Source organism: Ctenocephalides felis, unplaced genomic scaffold, assembly GCF_003426905.1.
Source record: "Ctenocephalides felis isolate EL2017-DRISC unplaced genomic scaffold, ASM342690v1 CF-g0.4_SCAFFOLD_00806, whole genome shotgun sequence".
Classification (NCBI taxonomy): Eukaryota; Metazoa; Arthropoda; class Insecta; order Siphonaptera; family Pulicidae; genus Ctenocephalides; species Ctenocephalides felis.
In genome coordinates this window covers 1728-15871 of record NW_020536960.1, presented here as the reverse complement: position 1 = coordinate 15871, position 14144 = coordinate 1728, and the positions used below count along the sequence as shown (strand labels likewise).

General features: G+C 28.4%; 2 protein-coding genes across 2 annotated transcripts; one reads left to right on the top strand and one right to left on the bottom strand.

The window, feature by feature from the left end:
• Positions 1 to 232: 232 nt before the first annotated feature.
• On the bottom strand, positions 233 to 3415 carry LOC113369749 (transmembrane 9 superfamily member 3-like; the record flags this gene model as incomplete). The annotated part of the gene is made up of 6 exons (XM_026610313.1): positions 3278 to 3415; positions 2954 to 3149; positions 2038 to 2393; positions 1082 to 1213; positions 613 to 779; positions 233 to 472 (listed from the first exon to the last, which is right to left on the bottom strand). Coding segments are annotated over exons 1-6 (1163 nt in total), but the record flags the coding sequence as incomplete, so codon positions are not given.
• A 1698-nt stretch (positions 3416 to 5113) lies between these two features.
• Positions 5114 to 6264, top strand: LOC113369738 (prefoldin subunit 5-like). Its single transcript, XM_026610304.1, has 3 exons — positions 5114 to 5315; positions 5627 to 5839; positions 6109 to 6264. Exons 1-3 carry the CDS (start codon positions 5217 to 5219, stop codon positions 6262 to 6264), a joined length of 468 nt encoding a protein of 155 aa, XP_026466089.1. The 5' UTR covers positions 5114 to 5216.
• Positions 6265 to 14144: the final 7880 nt, after the last annotated feature.

Below are 14144 nucleotides of genomic sequence, written 5' to 3'. Positions count from 1 at the left end.
AACTAAAATGAAATAAATAATTATGATTTTTGAGCAAAATGCTTACATGTTATCAAGAATCTTGTAAATATTACATATATATTGATTTTTCTGAATATAATATTAAACCAGTCAAAAAGAGGTGAATATTTATTTTATTTATAATATATTGCATATAATATCAGTTAGATAAATTACTTATTCCATGTAGTCATTAAATATTTAAATAAAACATGTGTCTATTATATATTACATATGGTTACTTACCATTGTTCCAAAAGGAATAGCCCTTGAAGCATGATAATAAATTGCAATAAAATTAATTAAAAAGGCAGTTCCACACACTAAAACAGGCAAAAAGAAAGTCGACCACAACATTTGACGAATCCATACTTTGCCTCCCATTTTTGAGTACAAAGAGCCACTAAAATATCCATTGATAGGAGATGTTGCAGCATAAACAAATATTGCAGTAGATAACAATGATCCTCTTCTGCAGAATTAATTTAAACATAAAGATTATAAAAACATTAATATTTTCTTCTAAACAATTTCACTGCATTATTTTATTTTAATTAATTAAATTCCTACATTAACTCATTATAAATTTTTGCTAATTGATATTATACGTACTCTGTATACAGATTTCCTAGTATAGTGAATACTATGACACAAAATACAACTGTTGTTAATTGGTATCCTACTCCTATCAAGGTAGAAAATAGCATAGAATAAGAAGCATGTCGAAAAACATCTCCATGTACTTGTTTCCATCCATATTCATCACCCAAATCACGTTCCTAAAACCAAATTATTAAAATTTTAAGGACATTTATTTAATTCAACCGTAACACAGATTTTCAATCTTTTTCTTCTTTGAGACCTTAGTGATATCAAATACAACATTTTATAAATTAATCCTGAGTATTCAAAAATTAGTTTTTCAATGTTCCATAAATATGATAAAAAAACATGTTCCATTTAAAACAAGAAGCAAGAAATAGTTTCAAATACATTTACAAAATACGTTATTTACAAATGCAAAAATAAAATAGTTTCTTTCTTGTTACAAAAACATTGTCTAATTTTTTTTTCAACTTACCATATCATCTATTTCCTCATCTTTACTATATCTTGCATAATCTTTGCGTAATGTTCTCATCAGAATCATAGACACAAGTCCTACTAAAAATATTACCATCATAAAACTGTTAAATATGCTGAACCAATGTATCTGCAAAAATAATATCATTAAATTATTTATGTTCAATTTATGCACCCTATTTTTTTTGTTGTTCTTTATGTAATTTCACTAATTTTAATGGTAAATTCTGCTTTCCAAATTAATTTTTCTATATAATTTGGTGTTTTAACCACTTGACATACAAATAAAATTGGGCATTGACGAATCCGTAAGATAACAATTAATTTGCTGATTCAGGAACGCATATATATATATATATATATATATATATATATATATATATATATATATATATATATATATATATATATATATATATATATATATATATATATATGATAAGAAAAGAGACCAATTTATTTTGAAATTTACAAACTTTATAACATTTAATAGGGTTGATACTTAACACAATAGAATAAATACATATGTATTATAAGATTTATGATTGCGGTTCTTAATACTTGCCAATGCAATATTGTTATCAGTATTTTTGTATTTATGTAAAAAAAAAAAATTCTAAAAAAAACAAAATAGCTAATCTAATAATATACTGCTTGGTTTTTGCCAAAGACACTTCGTCTCTGAGACGTCAAAGTCTACAATGGCACCTGAAATGGATGACATCTCAGATACGTCGTTGTTTATCAAGTAATTTAATATTTCGATAATATATTATAAGTTTTAATCAACAAAAGTATTTTGCATTAATGCAAAAATCTAAAAATTCTTTATCATAAATCAATTATTTTAATTATATCTTACAAATAAAAAAAAACGAGCTATTTATATTGTGAATGCTAAAAGAACAAATTGATATACCATATGTAATAATACAACATAAATTAGCATCTCACCCTATGTTGAAAGAAGTTAGGATCCAAATACTTGTCAAACCTATTTTCAAACTTGACAGTGCTGGGTTTCCATGTCACTTCATAAGTAAACGTCAAAACTGCTCCAGTTTTAAGTAGTTCTTTCTTATGAGATGACAAATTCACATCTACTATTTGCTTGCCATTATATCCAATATCAAATTTCTTGTGTGTGTATATATAGTACTCCTTATCTTCCTCTTTGCCAACTACACCCCAGAGAGGCAAATCGTCTATATACATTTGATACCAATATTGGTTTTTTACAGCATATATAAAAGTTAATTTATCTCTTTCTGATAACTGTACTTTACAGATCTCCGTAGGTGCAATATCAGCTGTAATGAGAGAAGAACTTAATAAGCTATACTGATTCTAGTATATTTTTTTGCTACACCATTATAATAGTATAATAATTAAGTAAAAAAAAAAATATTGCATATAATTCAATTGTTGATCTAGCAATTAATCATTGATGATAGTGAAGTAAAACTAAATGAATATTCTAGAGTTGTGGAATAATAATAATCAAGATATTTTGTAATAATATAGAAGTTTATATTATATGCCCCATCATTCTTTCTGAGGTCTTTCTTAACTTTAAATATAACTAGATATAATTATGTTTTTTTTTTTTAATTAAAATATTGCCTTTTCCATTATTTTTTTAAATTTCAATCTCTAATAATACAAATAAATCTTTTTTTAATTAAATATCTCTTAATCCATGCTCAAAAAAACTTTTTGACAGTAATGTAATACAAGAGATACATCTCATTGAAAGTAACATGAGTATGTTTATAGGATATGGGTAAGTAAAGATAATTGTAAGGCAATTGTTAAAATTAATCTTAGAGCGCTTAACGGCAAAATTCTTTATAAAAAAATTATAGAATACCTTTGAAATCAACCTCATATCCACTTAATACTAGTTCTACACCCTGTAAAGCTTCACTAAGAGTCTCATGATAATGGCTCAGCTGCTTTCTATTTCCAGCGCAAAAAGGCAAAGAAAAGTATCCGTAAGTCTCTTGGCGATTGTGGTAAGGACCAACAGTGTTCATCCATAATACTACTTCTTCATTGTCTTCATACTGACATAAAAAATAAAACAATAATTAAGCGTTTTTAATATTAGCACATAAATACGTGTCAATGTTCAAACAAATTTGCAAAATTATATATCGAAGTTTATTAGTAATTGTTTTTGCAATATACTCACAATGTGACTGTGTTCATCTGCTCTTACGACAATAAAACATAAAATATATATTAAAGGTGATAACTTTTTCATTTTTTTAATTGAGACAACTATAAACACCTATATTTTGACATTTCAGCAAATTTTTATAAATTTTCAAATGTACGCACGTAGCCAAGTGATACCCGATCACATGGAATTGTACTTGTAAGGGAACGCCACACAAGGTCTTTTCGTACAGCAAAATCGATGTCGTTAATAATTCAAAATTAGGCCGCTAGGTGCGAAATGAAAACAACAAACCAAATGTTTATATTAATGTAATAGTAATAACTATCAGTAATTATTATATTGCTAACGCGCTACATATTTATTCAAGTTTTATGCCTAGTCTTGCAATATTATTTCTTATATATTGCGAATGATAATCATAACAAAATAAATAATAAATGATCAAAAATATTGTTTGTTCATTTTGCGATAAAGAGCCAATATTAGCTCTTTATTTGAAAATGCTTAGATTTTATATAATGAATGATTTTATTGTATTAATAAAACACATGCGTGTAACATGCGTGTAACCATTGAATGATTCATATTAAATAATATAAACATGTAGCAATAAAGTGTTTTGTGAATATTCTGAAAAAAGTTCTTTACGTGATCATTTATAATGTTAAAAATCGATCGAAGTTTAAATTATTGCATATAAAATAACAAATTCCGTTATATCATAGTATATTAAACTGAATACAGATTCATCGCTCTTTATCGCATAAAAGATAAAACACGAACAATGCTGTCACTGAGCTGCGGCGCCTTTGATTTTATCTACTTGGTATTCGGCCAAATAGTAAGTTACTCTTCGGTATTCGGCCGAATAATAAAAAAGGTACCAAATATAGCGAATACCGAATAGTAACCGAATGCTATTCATTGCGGCATAGTTCAATTCATAGATAAAAGAAGAGTGTGGTTCAATTTAGTCATATATTAGTACTCTTTTTTTATTATATGTTTAGATTTATTAAAAAAAAAGCATAAAGAAAGTTTATATAAATAAATTATATTCTCATACTATCTAGGGTTCATACTATATTAATTTCCCGTCAACAGATAAGAACGTCACTGTTAATTTTGTATTTTTAAGGCCTTTATTTTTATTCCTAATATTTCAATTGCTGTCTTTTTCGGATAGTTATGAAATAATGTCTAATAAAAGTATATGCTCTGCAGAGCCATGGTTTATATTCTTTTAAACATCTTTTGTTTTTCTTTTGTTTTTAAATAACTATTCATTAGGAATATAAAGACCAAATATTATTATATTGTCTAGGATAAAGACTATTAGACTATCAGTTTGTTTTACACAGTAAACTATAATACATAAAATGCAAGTACAATTTTGTTTATTAAATGTGGAAGCTATAGCTTTTTATAAAGATTAGTCATTGTTTTAGCTTAAGTATCAAATCAATCATATGTAACGTGACGTTAATATAGGCATAACATTTCAATACTAAGATCCAAATATATAAGTAATTGCATTTATATAATTATATCAAAATTTATTAAATATGTAGTGGAATTGCGCAAAACTCCTATTTTTGACTGATATGGATCATGTAAAGGAAATTGCTGGTAATTTTTGAAAGCCTCTGAATCTTAGAAGAGATCTGTGGATAAGATAGTAAAACTCTCTTGTAGAACGAGAGAAGATTTTGTATTATCTGATTCATATCAGATTCATCATGTGTGAAAAAGAACAGGCTCAAATCCAAGATGGTAAAATTTACAAGCAATCAAAGAAGAAAGAAAAAACTTAACATTATGGTAACACTAAAACTAGGTATGACTTCTTCGTGATAAACTGTCAGGTTGTCATCTGCATGCTGCACTGCAGAGTAATTTCTAAATTTGTCTGAAGTAGAAAAATTGGTTATAACAGAAAATTTATAAAATGGAAATTTCAAGTACAAGTAATTCTAGCATGCATCAAGTGAACTTAACAGAATTAAATATAAATCAATTAGGGCAACTGAAACACCAATTAGATCAGGTATAATTTAGTGTAAAATGAAGGATACAGTTATTTTGCTATCAATGGTGCACAACTATTTTTAATATACTGAATAAAAAAATATTACATGACTTTGTCTAATTTTTTTTATACATCAATAAAAAAATACTGATATTGAAGGGTTTAGGGGTTAAAAATTAACCAGGTGTGTGCCACTTTTTATGGATGTGAGCTCTACAGAAAATTATCATGATATATTTATATAAATTTATGTATAAACATTTACAATTATTTAAAAACATTTATTTATACCACAAATAACACAACATTTAAATAATTTTTAATTACAGGAGTTAACACTGTTTCAAGAATCTGTTCAAACTTTAAAAATAGCACAAGGAAAATTTTTAGATTCTGCAGAAAGTTTAGATAAAATTCCATTAGAAGACTCAAAGGACAATTTTGTCATGGTTCCTTTAACTAGTTCCATGTATGTTCCAGGAACAATTTCTGATAGACAAAATGTAATTATAGACATTGGCACTGGATATTATGCTCAGAAGGTTTGTTCTTGATACTACTTTATAAGAAATTTAGAAAACAAATATTTCATGCTTTTTAGGTCTTTAAAATAGTTGTTTTTATTTTGATTATTTCTGATATTGTGCCTTACGTTTGCAGTTGTTTGTTTTACTTGAACCCCACTATAAATGTCTATGATTACTCATTTGTATTGTGTGCTCGGAATGTAGAGTAGGATAATTGAATAGTTCAAATTCATATTATTCTTCATTTATCAATTATAATTATAATTGCAAAACTATGTTTACAGAGCATTCCTAATGCAAAAGATTATTTCAAAAGACGAGCGGCCTTTGTAACTGAGCAAATGGAAAAAATACAAGCTATGGGTTCGGAGAAGACAAAAATCAGAGATACTATATGCGATGTTATTGAGTTAAAGTTAAATCCTGCTAAAGCATCATAAATGATCGATTGTTGTTTATTATTATTATTTTTAAATGCTATTTTGAAGATTTTGAATCTGATTTATTTTTTGCTTAAAGACTGAATTGTTGTTTCTTTCTGCTTAAAATTCTCAATTTTTTAATGTTTCTATGTTTTTAATAATTTGTACATATATTAGATTTGAACCTGTTTTAAATTCCCTAATACAATCTTTGAGAACTTATTAAATTTCATGATTATTTATTGCTTTCATTTTCAAATTTAAAACAGAAAATACTAAAGGGTTGAATAATGGTTGGTATAACGTATGTATGTATGTTGTATATATATATATATATATATATATATATATAAATAAAAGTAACTCCTGTGTAACATGGTAGTTACATTCCAAAAAACTACCATGTCATGCAAATCCATGTATTAGTACAAAGAGAGGAGTTACATTCTAACTAATAAAACAATATGCTACATATTATACATTTTATAATAAACATCAATATGTTCATTAAATTTTCTTAAGAATTAATACGCATTTTATGAATTCATTGATATTTTCATCATCACCACTAACTGTAAGTGCTTCACAATGCAATCAGATTTTTTTGCAATATGAGCTCATTGCCTGAGCTTTTTTTGGACTACTTTTATCCATGTTATATTACTGGAAAAAGATTCTTTATAATTGATTTTTTTTTAGTGTTATTCTTCCATTATAATTTAGTATTGCTTTATTAAAATTTTCTACTTATTTCTTTTGAAGGATCTTCATTCCAGAAATATGACAAACCATTTTGATAAGTTTATACCTTTTTCTTATAGAATGTACATGCTCGAATAAAAATGTCAACTGAGCAAGCTAGAGTTTTATAAGTGTTGTAAGGGGGATGTTCTCTATTCTCGGTCCCTGTTGGAGTAATTACATGTTATAGAAGTACCTTATTGTACGGGTGTTTTTTGTAAGCTGTGTCAAATTGGTGAAGAAAAAATATATTATGGTATTAATAAATGGCAATATTATTATACTTCTCATTAATTGTAAGTGAACTTAGTAACTATTAGTAAAAAATATCAATAGACTAATATTTGCTTTGTTATATATAAGAGCATTGAGATTTGAACGCTTAATACTAGCTTGGGTTTTGAGTTTGATTCATTTATTTTTATTTTATAGTAATAAACCAAAATTTTTGCATTTTTCCACGTATTGAAGGTTTCTAAACATTTTGGCATACCTCAGAAAAAATTTATGTGTGTGTGTGTGTTTGTGTGTCCGCATTTCATCGTCCACGTTTTCGAGCGCACAGATCACTCGATTTAAATGGCTCAAAAAACATTCGATTCCTATTGATAGGGAGATGTGCTGATTAGCTTTTGGCAAAGGCGGGTTACGGAGATACAGAGCAAATAGTGCAGAAATTAGAAATCGAGTTTCTGAGAGAACGGAGCATCTGATTTTAATGATCCAAAAAACTTTCATTTCGTAATGACGGGAGAAGTGGTGATTAGTTTTTGGCAAAGGCAGGTCCAGCCCTTTCGGAGATACTATGCTAAATTTGCAAAAAATGGCAGTTTTTGAGAGAACTAAGCATCCGATTTGAATGATTAAAAAAAACTTTCTGCTTATGTTGATAAAACTATCGCTTTTAAAAATTATTTCATTTTTTTTTGCATATCGAACATAATTCAGATTTCAATTTTAATTCTGGCTAAGATTTTAAAGCTCCTTTATATACTTTAAATAAATAATTTTGACTTTGTGATTCAGTTTATGTAATTTTTATAAATATTAGACTATGTTACAGTATTTATTTATAATTCTAATTTATTTATAATTTATAATAATTGATTTGAAAACATTTAATATTCCTCGAACATTTCGTTACGGTACGGGAAGTTCCAGCAATTTGCTTTAAAGCACGCTGCTTTAGGTCATCCACAGTTATCCATATCCTATTTTATATTCTATATTTTAACCTACTGAAAGCATTTGGAGCAAATCATTCAAGAGATGTCGCAACTTGTGCGGTTAATCAACAGTTTAAAATCAATTTGCAAATTTTAAATTTTGAAGACTGAAGGCTAGGAGAATCAAGGAGTATGTTCTAACTGGTTCTCACATTTCTGATTGAGCGAAATTTTAAATCACTGTGAAAATAAAAAAGGCCCTATCTATATTCGAATCCGATGTTCGTGCGAATTCAATAATTCTTATCTGTTTTGTTCAATAATTTCTGAATTTTCGTTTTTTTATGTACTATTATACATGATTTATTATATGCCTAATATCATCAATCATCTAATAATACATAAATATATATATAAACTTATTTTATTGATCTTATCCTTACTTTTACTTGCTCTCTGAACACTTGTTTGTAGTTCAAGAACAATAACATCTTCTTTTTTTTGGTAAAAATATTCATATGCAATATAGTCAAACACACAATTTAAATAATAGTAATCGCAAAAAGATCGAAAATAAATACTTTTTATTTTGGGCACAACTTAGAAAAAATGCATGTATGTGTGTGTGTGTGCGTGCGTGCGGATACAAAGTTTCGTCGACGATTTTAATAATTAGACTCAAGTTCTTATCTGTTTGCAACTAGTGGTGCATGGCATCGTTATGGCAAACTGCAGGAACTTTCCGTACCGAATACTTAAAATGTTTAAAAAAGCTTTGAAATATTTTGAAAACTTTGAAAAAAATAGATTTCTGTGAATTTTACAATTTGTGAAAAATTGTTTTTTGAAAGATGAATTTGGTTTTCATATTTTGAACACGCTTGAATATTTTGATTTTTCTTTTTTAGAGTAATCGCGCTGCTTTAACTGCGTAGAGACAAAATATCAAAGTGCGTAACTTACCCGTTAGACTGCGACGCAGTAAACGCCGCGTCGCAGTCTAACGGGTAAAAATTGCTACGGAACCCATAAAAATTTTTTACTTATTTACAACAAAAATTGTACTTACTATTAAAATCTCTATAAAATAACTGATCATTTGATGTGCATATGTTCAATAATCATTATTGACCTCAAATTGCGTTTTTTTATTATATCTCCGAAACCGATAAACGTGCTCTTCCCAAAATTTAATTAGTTATTCATTTTATCAATACAAATAAAATCTTTTCTGAATCAATTAAATCGAACGCTTCGTTATCTCAAAAACTGAAATACCATTTTTGTCACTTTTTGTCCCGTATCATCGAAACCTGCCATATTGTTAGCTAAAAAATTATCAGCACGTCTTCTTATCAATACGAACCGAACGTTTTTGAAATTTTCCAAATTGATTGATCCGCGTTCTCGAAATCGTCGACGAAACTTTGTATCCGCACGCACACACACACACATACATGCATTTTTTCTAAGTTGTGCCCAAAATGAAAAGATCTTTTTGCGATTACTATAACTTATCCTACGGGAAATTAAAAATTCATACTGTTATTTTTACATTATGATTTAATATTATGTACTTAAAAGGTACGACCTATATATACATAAGCAATCAAGTTCGATATGTAAAAAAACCCTACTGTGGATTTGAAACATTTATATATTGCGGGTCGATTTCTATGAGTCAAAAAAAGTCGCTTAGGCACATATGATTTTCGGATACTAGATCAAAATAAGATTCTTAGCTGAAGAACTATACCTCTAAAATGAATTCTGATGTCCCGTGTAATGACCCAAAAATAAGGGTTGAAATTTGAAAAATTTCATTTTGACCCATTTAGAGTGCCCCAATCGCGTCCAAATGTATGACCTCACTAACTTTGGATAGCTGATTCACCCATGTCCGTGGTTCATTCTCTGGGATCTCCACTGAGCGGTTTTTCAACATTCAACCCTTATTTTTGGGTCAACGCACGGGACATCAGAATTCATTTCAGAGGTATGGTTTCTTCAGCAAAGTATCTTATTTTGATCCCTGGTATCCGAAAATCATATGTACCTAAGTGACCTTTAAATCGACCCGCCCTAATTATATATATATATATATATATATATATATATATATATATATATATATGATTTAGTAGTTAATTTTGATGTTGAAATATATGAGTGAGTTCTTGAGGGCGATACATCAAACAAGAAAAGCCAAAGATTTATAAAATAATCTTTATTTCCAAACGTTTCGACATTCAATTTAATGTCATCATCAGTGGATATTACGTTGGTTAGTTACATATAGAGAAGTGTACACAGCACTAGAGATTTGGCACTAACATTTATACAACTAACTTGTCAGCACTATGCATTTTTATATAATTTTTTTGTATGATGTAAACAGAAAAATGATAGTTTTATTGAACAAAATGTAAGTAGAATTATGTAATTTGCCACGACTTCTGTACTTTGCTAGTAACGAGGCATGTATGATGCATCATGCCTCGGTACTAGCAAAGTACAGAAGTCGTCAGAAATACATAATTCTAATTACATTTTTGTTCAATAAAACTATCATTTTTCTGTTTACATATAAAATTATATATGCATAGTGCGACAATTAGTGTATAAATGTTAGCCAAATCTCTAGTGCGTGTACACTTATATGTAACTACCAACGTAAATACTATGACATAAATATGTCGAAACGTTTGGAAATAAAGATTATTTTATAAATCTTGTTTCTTTGTTGATGTTATCAGACTCACTCATATTATATATATATATATATATATATATATATATATATATATATATATATATTAGTAATTTGAATAAATAAATATTCATGTTTTTGAAAGCTCTATATAAATTCAATTAATGCTATGTCTATTTTCAGCCTTTTTGTGCTATTTTTGAAACTATTTTAATAATAAACTATTTAATTCCCTTTTCAACATAGTATTTTACGATAAAAACGTTCCATCAGTTAACTAGTTCTTCAAACCTAAAAGTTAAGAAAATTACAATTAGTACCATCTTACACTAATTGTGAGTGTGTTGAAACAAATGAGAAAATCAATTTCAATTTCGATCGAATTTAATAATTTATTCAAGATAAAATTAACAAATGAAATATCATGTTTTATATAAATTGAATTAAAAGTGGTGGTCTATGGCATCGTGCCTTAAGGCAAATTGCTGGAACTCCTCGTACCGCCATGAAAAATTCAAGGAATATTAAATGCAATTAAATGTTTTCAAATAGATTATTAGAAATACTGTAACTTGTGTATGTTTACAGAAAAGTAAATAAACAAAACTTGTTCAATCGAATTTAAAATGAAGGACATATTTATAACAATTATATAAACTGAAGTGCAAAGTTAAAATTATTTATTTGAAGTATATTATTGAGCTTTAGAACTTTGGCTAGAAAAAAAAATTATTCTCAACTTTCAAAAAAAAAAATGTTTTTCAAAATCAATTGTTTCATCAACATAAGCAAAAAGTTTTTTGAATCATTCAAATCGGATGCTTAGTTCTCTCAAAAACTGCTATTTTTTGCACATTAGCTTGGTATTTTAGAAACGGCTGGACCTGCCTTTGCCAAGAACTAATCAGCACATCTACATACACACACATCCATTTTTTCTGAGGTATGCCAAAACGTTGAAACCTTCAAAACGTGAAGAAATGTAAAAATTTTCAACTTCGATTTTTCGAAATCGAACTTTAAAATGATGGTAAATTACTGTCGCTAAGATTTTCAGAAATCGAAACGAACATATGGGGTCTGTTATTCCGGCGTAAGCTCATGAATCAGAGGCGCAGCTTTCGGTCGCAAGTCATATGGATTGATTTAGCTTTACCAGGGTCCCGGTCTGTCCCCGTCGCGGTGGCAGCGGCAGCGGTGGCCACGGACGAGTCGCGCGCTTGCGCTCGCTTTTGCCGTTACATGCCGTTAGTCCGATAGAGACGGAGTCTGTGGGATCGGAAAGCATTATGATCGGCGCGAGACAATTCTCTACATGTCGAGTATATGATGCAGGATAATAGCAAGGGCGCCGAAATTATCACAAATTTACTACAAATTAAAATGTTTTTTTTGTATCTTCATGTTACAACGATAATACTGAAAGTTTAAAAACTATATATATATATATATATATATATATATATATATATATAGTGTAGGGTTGCTTAAGTCGTACCACCGCCTAGGTCGTACCCCGGCCATATTTTGTCTGATAATTAAAGTTCATCATCTGGCACCGTTAAGTAGAACTATTTATTCGAGTAGGCAACGTTTACAATTGGAAGGATACCCGGCTTCGTGATATAATTGACAAGTAAGCATTTTGTGAAGTTTTTACTAACATTTTTGAATCAGTTGTTAGCTTTTTACCGCAAAAATATGGCCCTGACTTACATATCTTCTGTGATAATCTTTTAGTGATCGTCTGTGACATTAGTTTCAATTTCAAACTTCGAAGACCATAAGAAGCTTACATAAGTCATCAAACTTATTCTTTACTCGTACCGGTTTAATAAAGAGCGTTTTATGGATTTTTAGGCAAATAAATGCGAAGAAATAATGAATAAAAACAATATTTTAGAATGTTTGCTCAAATTGAAAAACATCCAAGTGGATGTAACCAACATAAGCTGTATCTTCTCTATTCTTAGCACCCAGAGATTGGTCAGTAAAAAAGTACATTCGTTACTTTTTGAGATTATCATTTTATTTTAGGTGGTACTTTACTAATGTTGTTCGACTAGGTAACTAATATCTAAAACAAAGATGTTTATATAAAAAATTTCTATATAGTTTTTAGACGGTGTGTCTATAAACCTATTATGTACTACTACTGAGACGTTTGGCGTCCGAAAGCATGTTTTGAAAAAAGTAAAAATACATATTTTAAAAAAAGAAATTCAGTAACTGGTAATCATGAGGCAAGTAAATACTAAAATTAAAACTGTTTTTTTTTTTTTTAATTTAATAGCACATACGAGAGCATTATTATCCTAATGGGGTTCGACTCGAGCAACCTGATTTATATTATATATATATATATATATATATATATATATATATATATATATAATTGTTAAGTCGGCCAAAATGTTTTAAGTCGCAATATTAACTTTTTCTGTGAAAATTGTAATTGCATTGAATAATTATCGATGGAAAACAAACATTAATGAAGTAATTTAAATAAAATTTTAACGATTAATTCAAAGCATACGATTTTGCACGAGTATTCAAACTGTTAATTCAAGCTTTGCAAAAGCCAATTATTTACTGGAATAATAATAATATGTTTCATTGTATACTACTTGCTCTAGATTTTTTTTTTCTTAAATATATCAATTCAATAAGATAGAGCGTGGGTTAAACCTCCGCTTAAAATAACACATTTCTTAATAATGAATTATCTCTGAGTTTTACTGAACATAGTCAGATAGTTGTTTGGTTGATATGTTTTATTTGTTGTGATATAATGTGTTTGCTTTTCACAATATAATAGCTCAAATTTAAATTGGACCTTTGGTCCTCGCTCTACCCTTCTTATTAATTTTTTTTCCTATTTCTTAGATAAAAACAAAAATATAAAAAAAAAACAGTTTATCTACTCTTGAGTGCGAAATGATTCAACAATATGATTTTATGCATGACTATCAATTGATGTTATACATGCAATATAAATTACATATCGGGCATTCTAAAATTGAAGACATAACCTTGATTTCTGCCGCGAATTATAATTCCATGTTAATTTAAGTAATAGCAATAACTTCATATTTGGCATACAGACCAGTAAATAATCGGGGACAAACAGGCACTGTTTGTCTTTGCTTTATTTATAAGATGAATATGTAATGAATAATTGGTCAGAAAGTCTAAAAAATAGCAATCTTCGTAAAATATATCGACGCCCCGTCTAGAAACAGAAGTAGGGTGGCTGCGGCTAGGCTCCGGGCTTTCGCAGC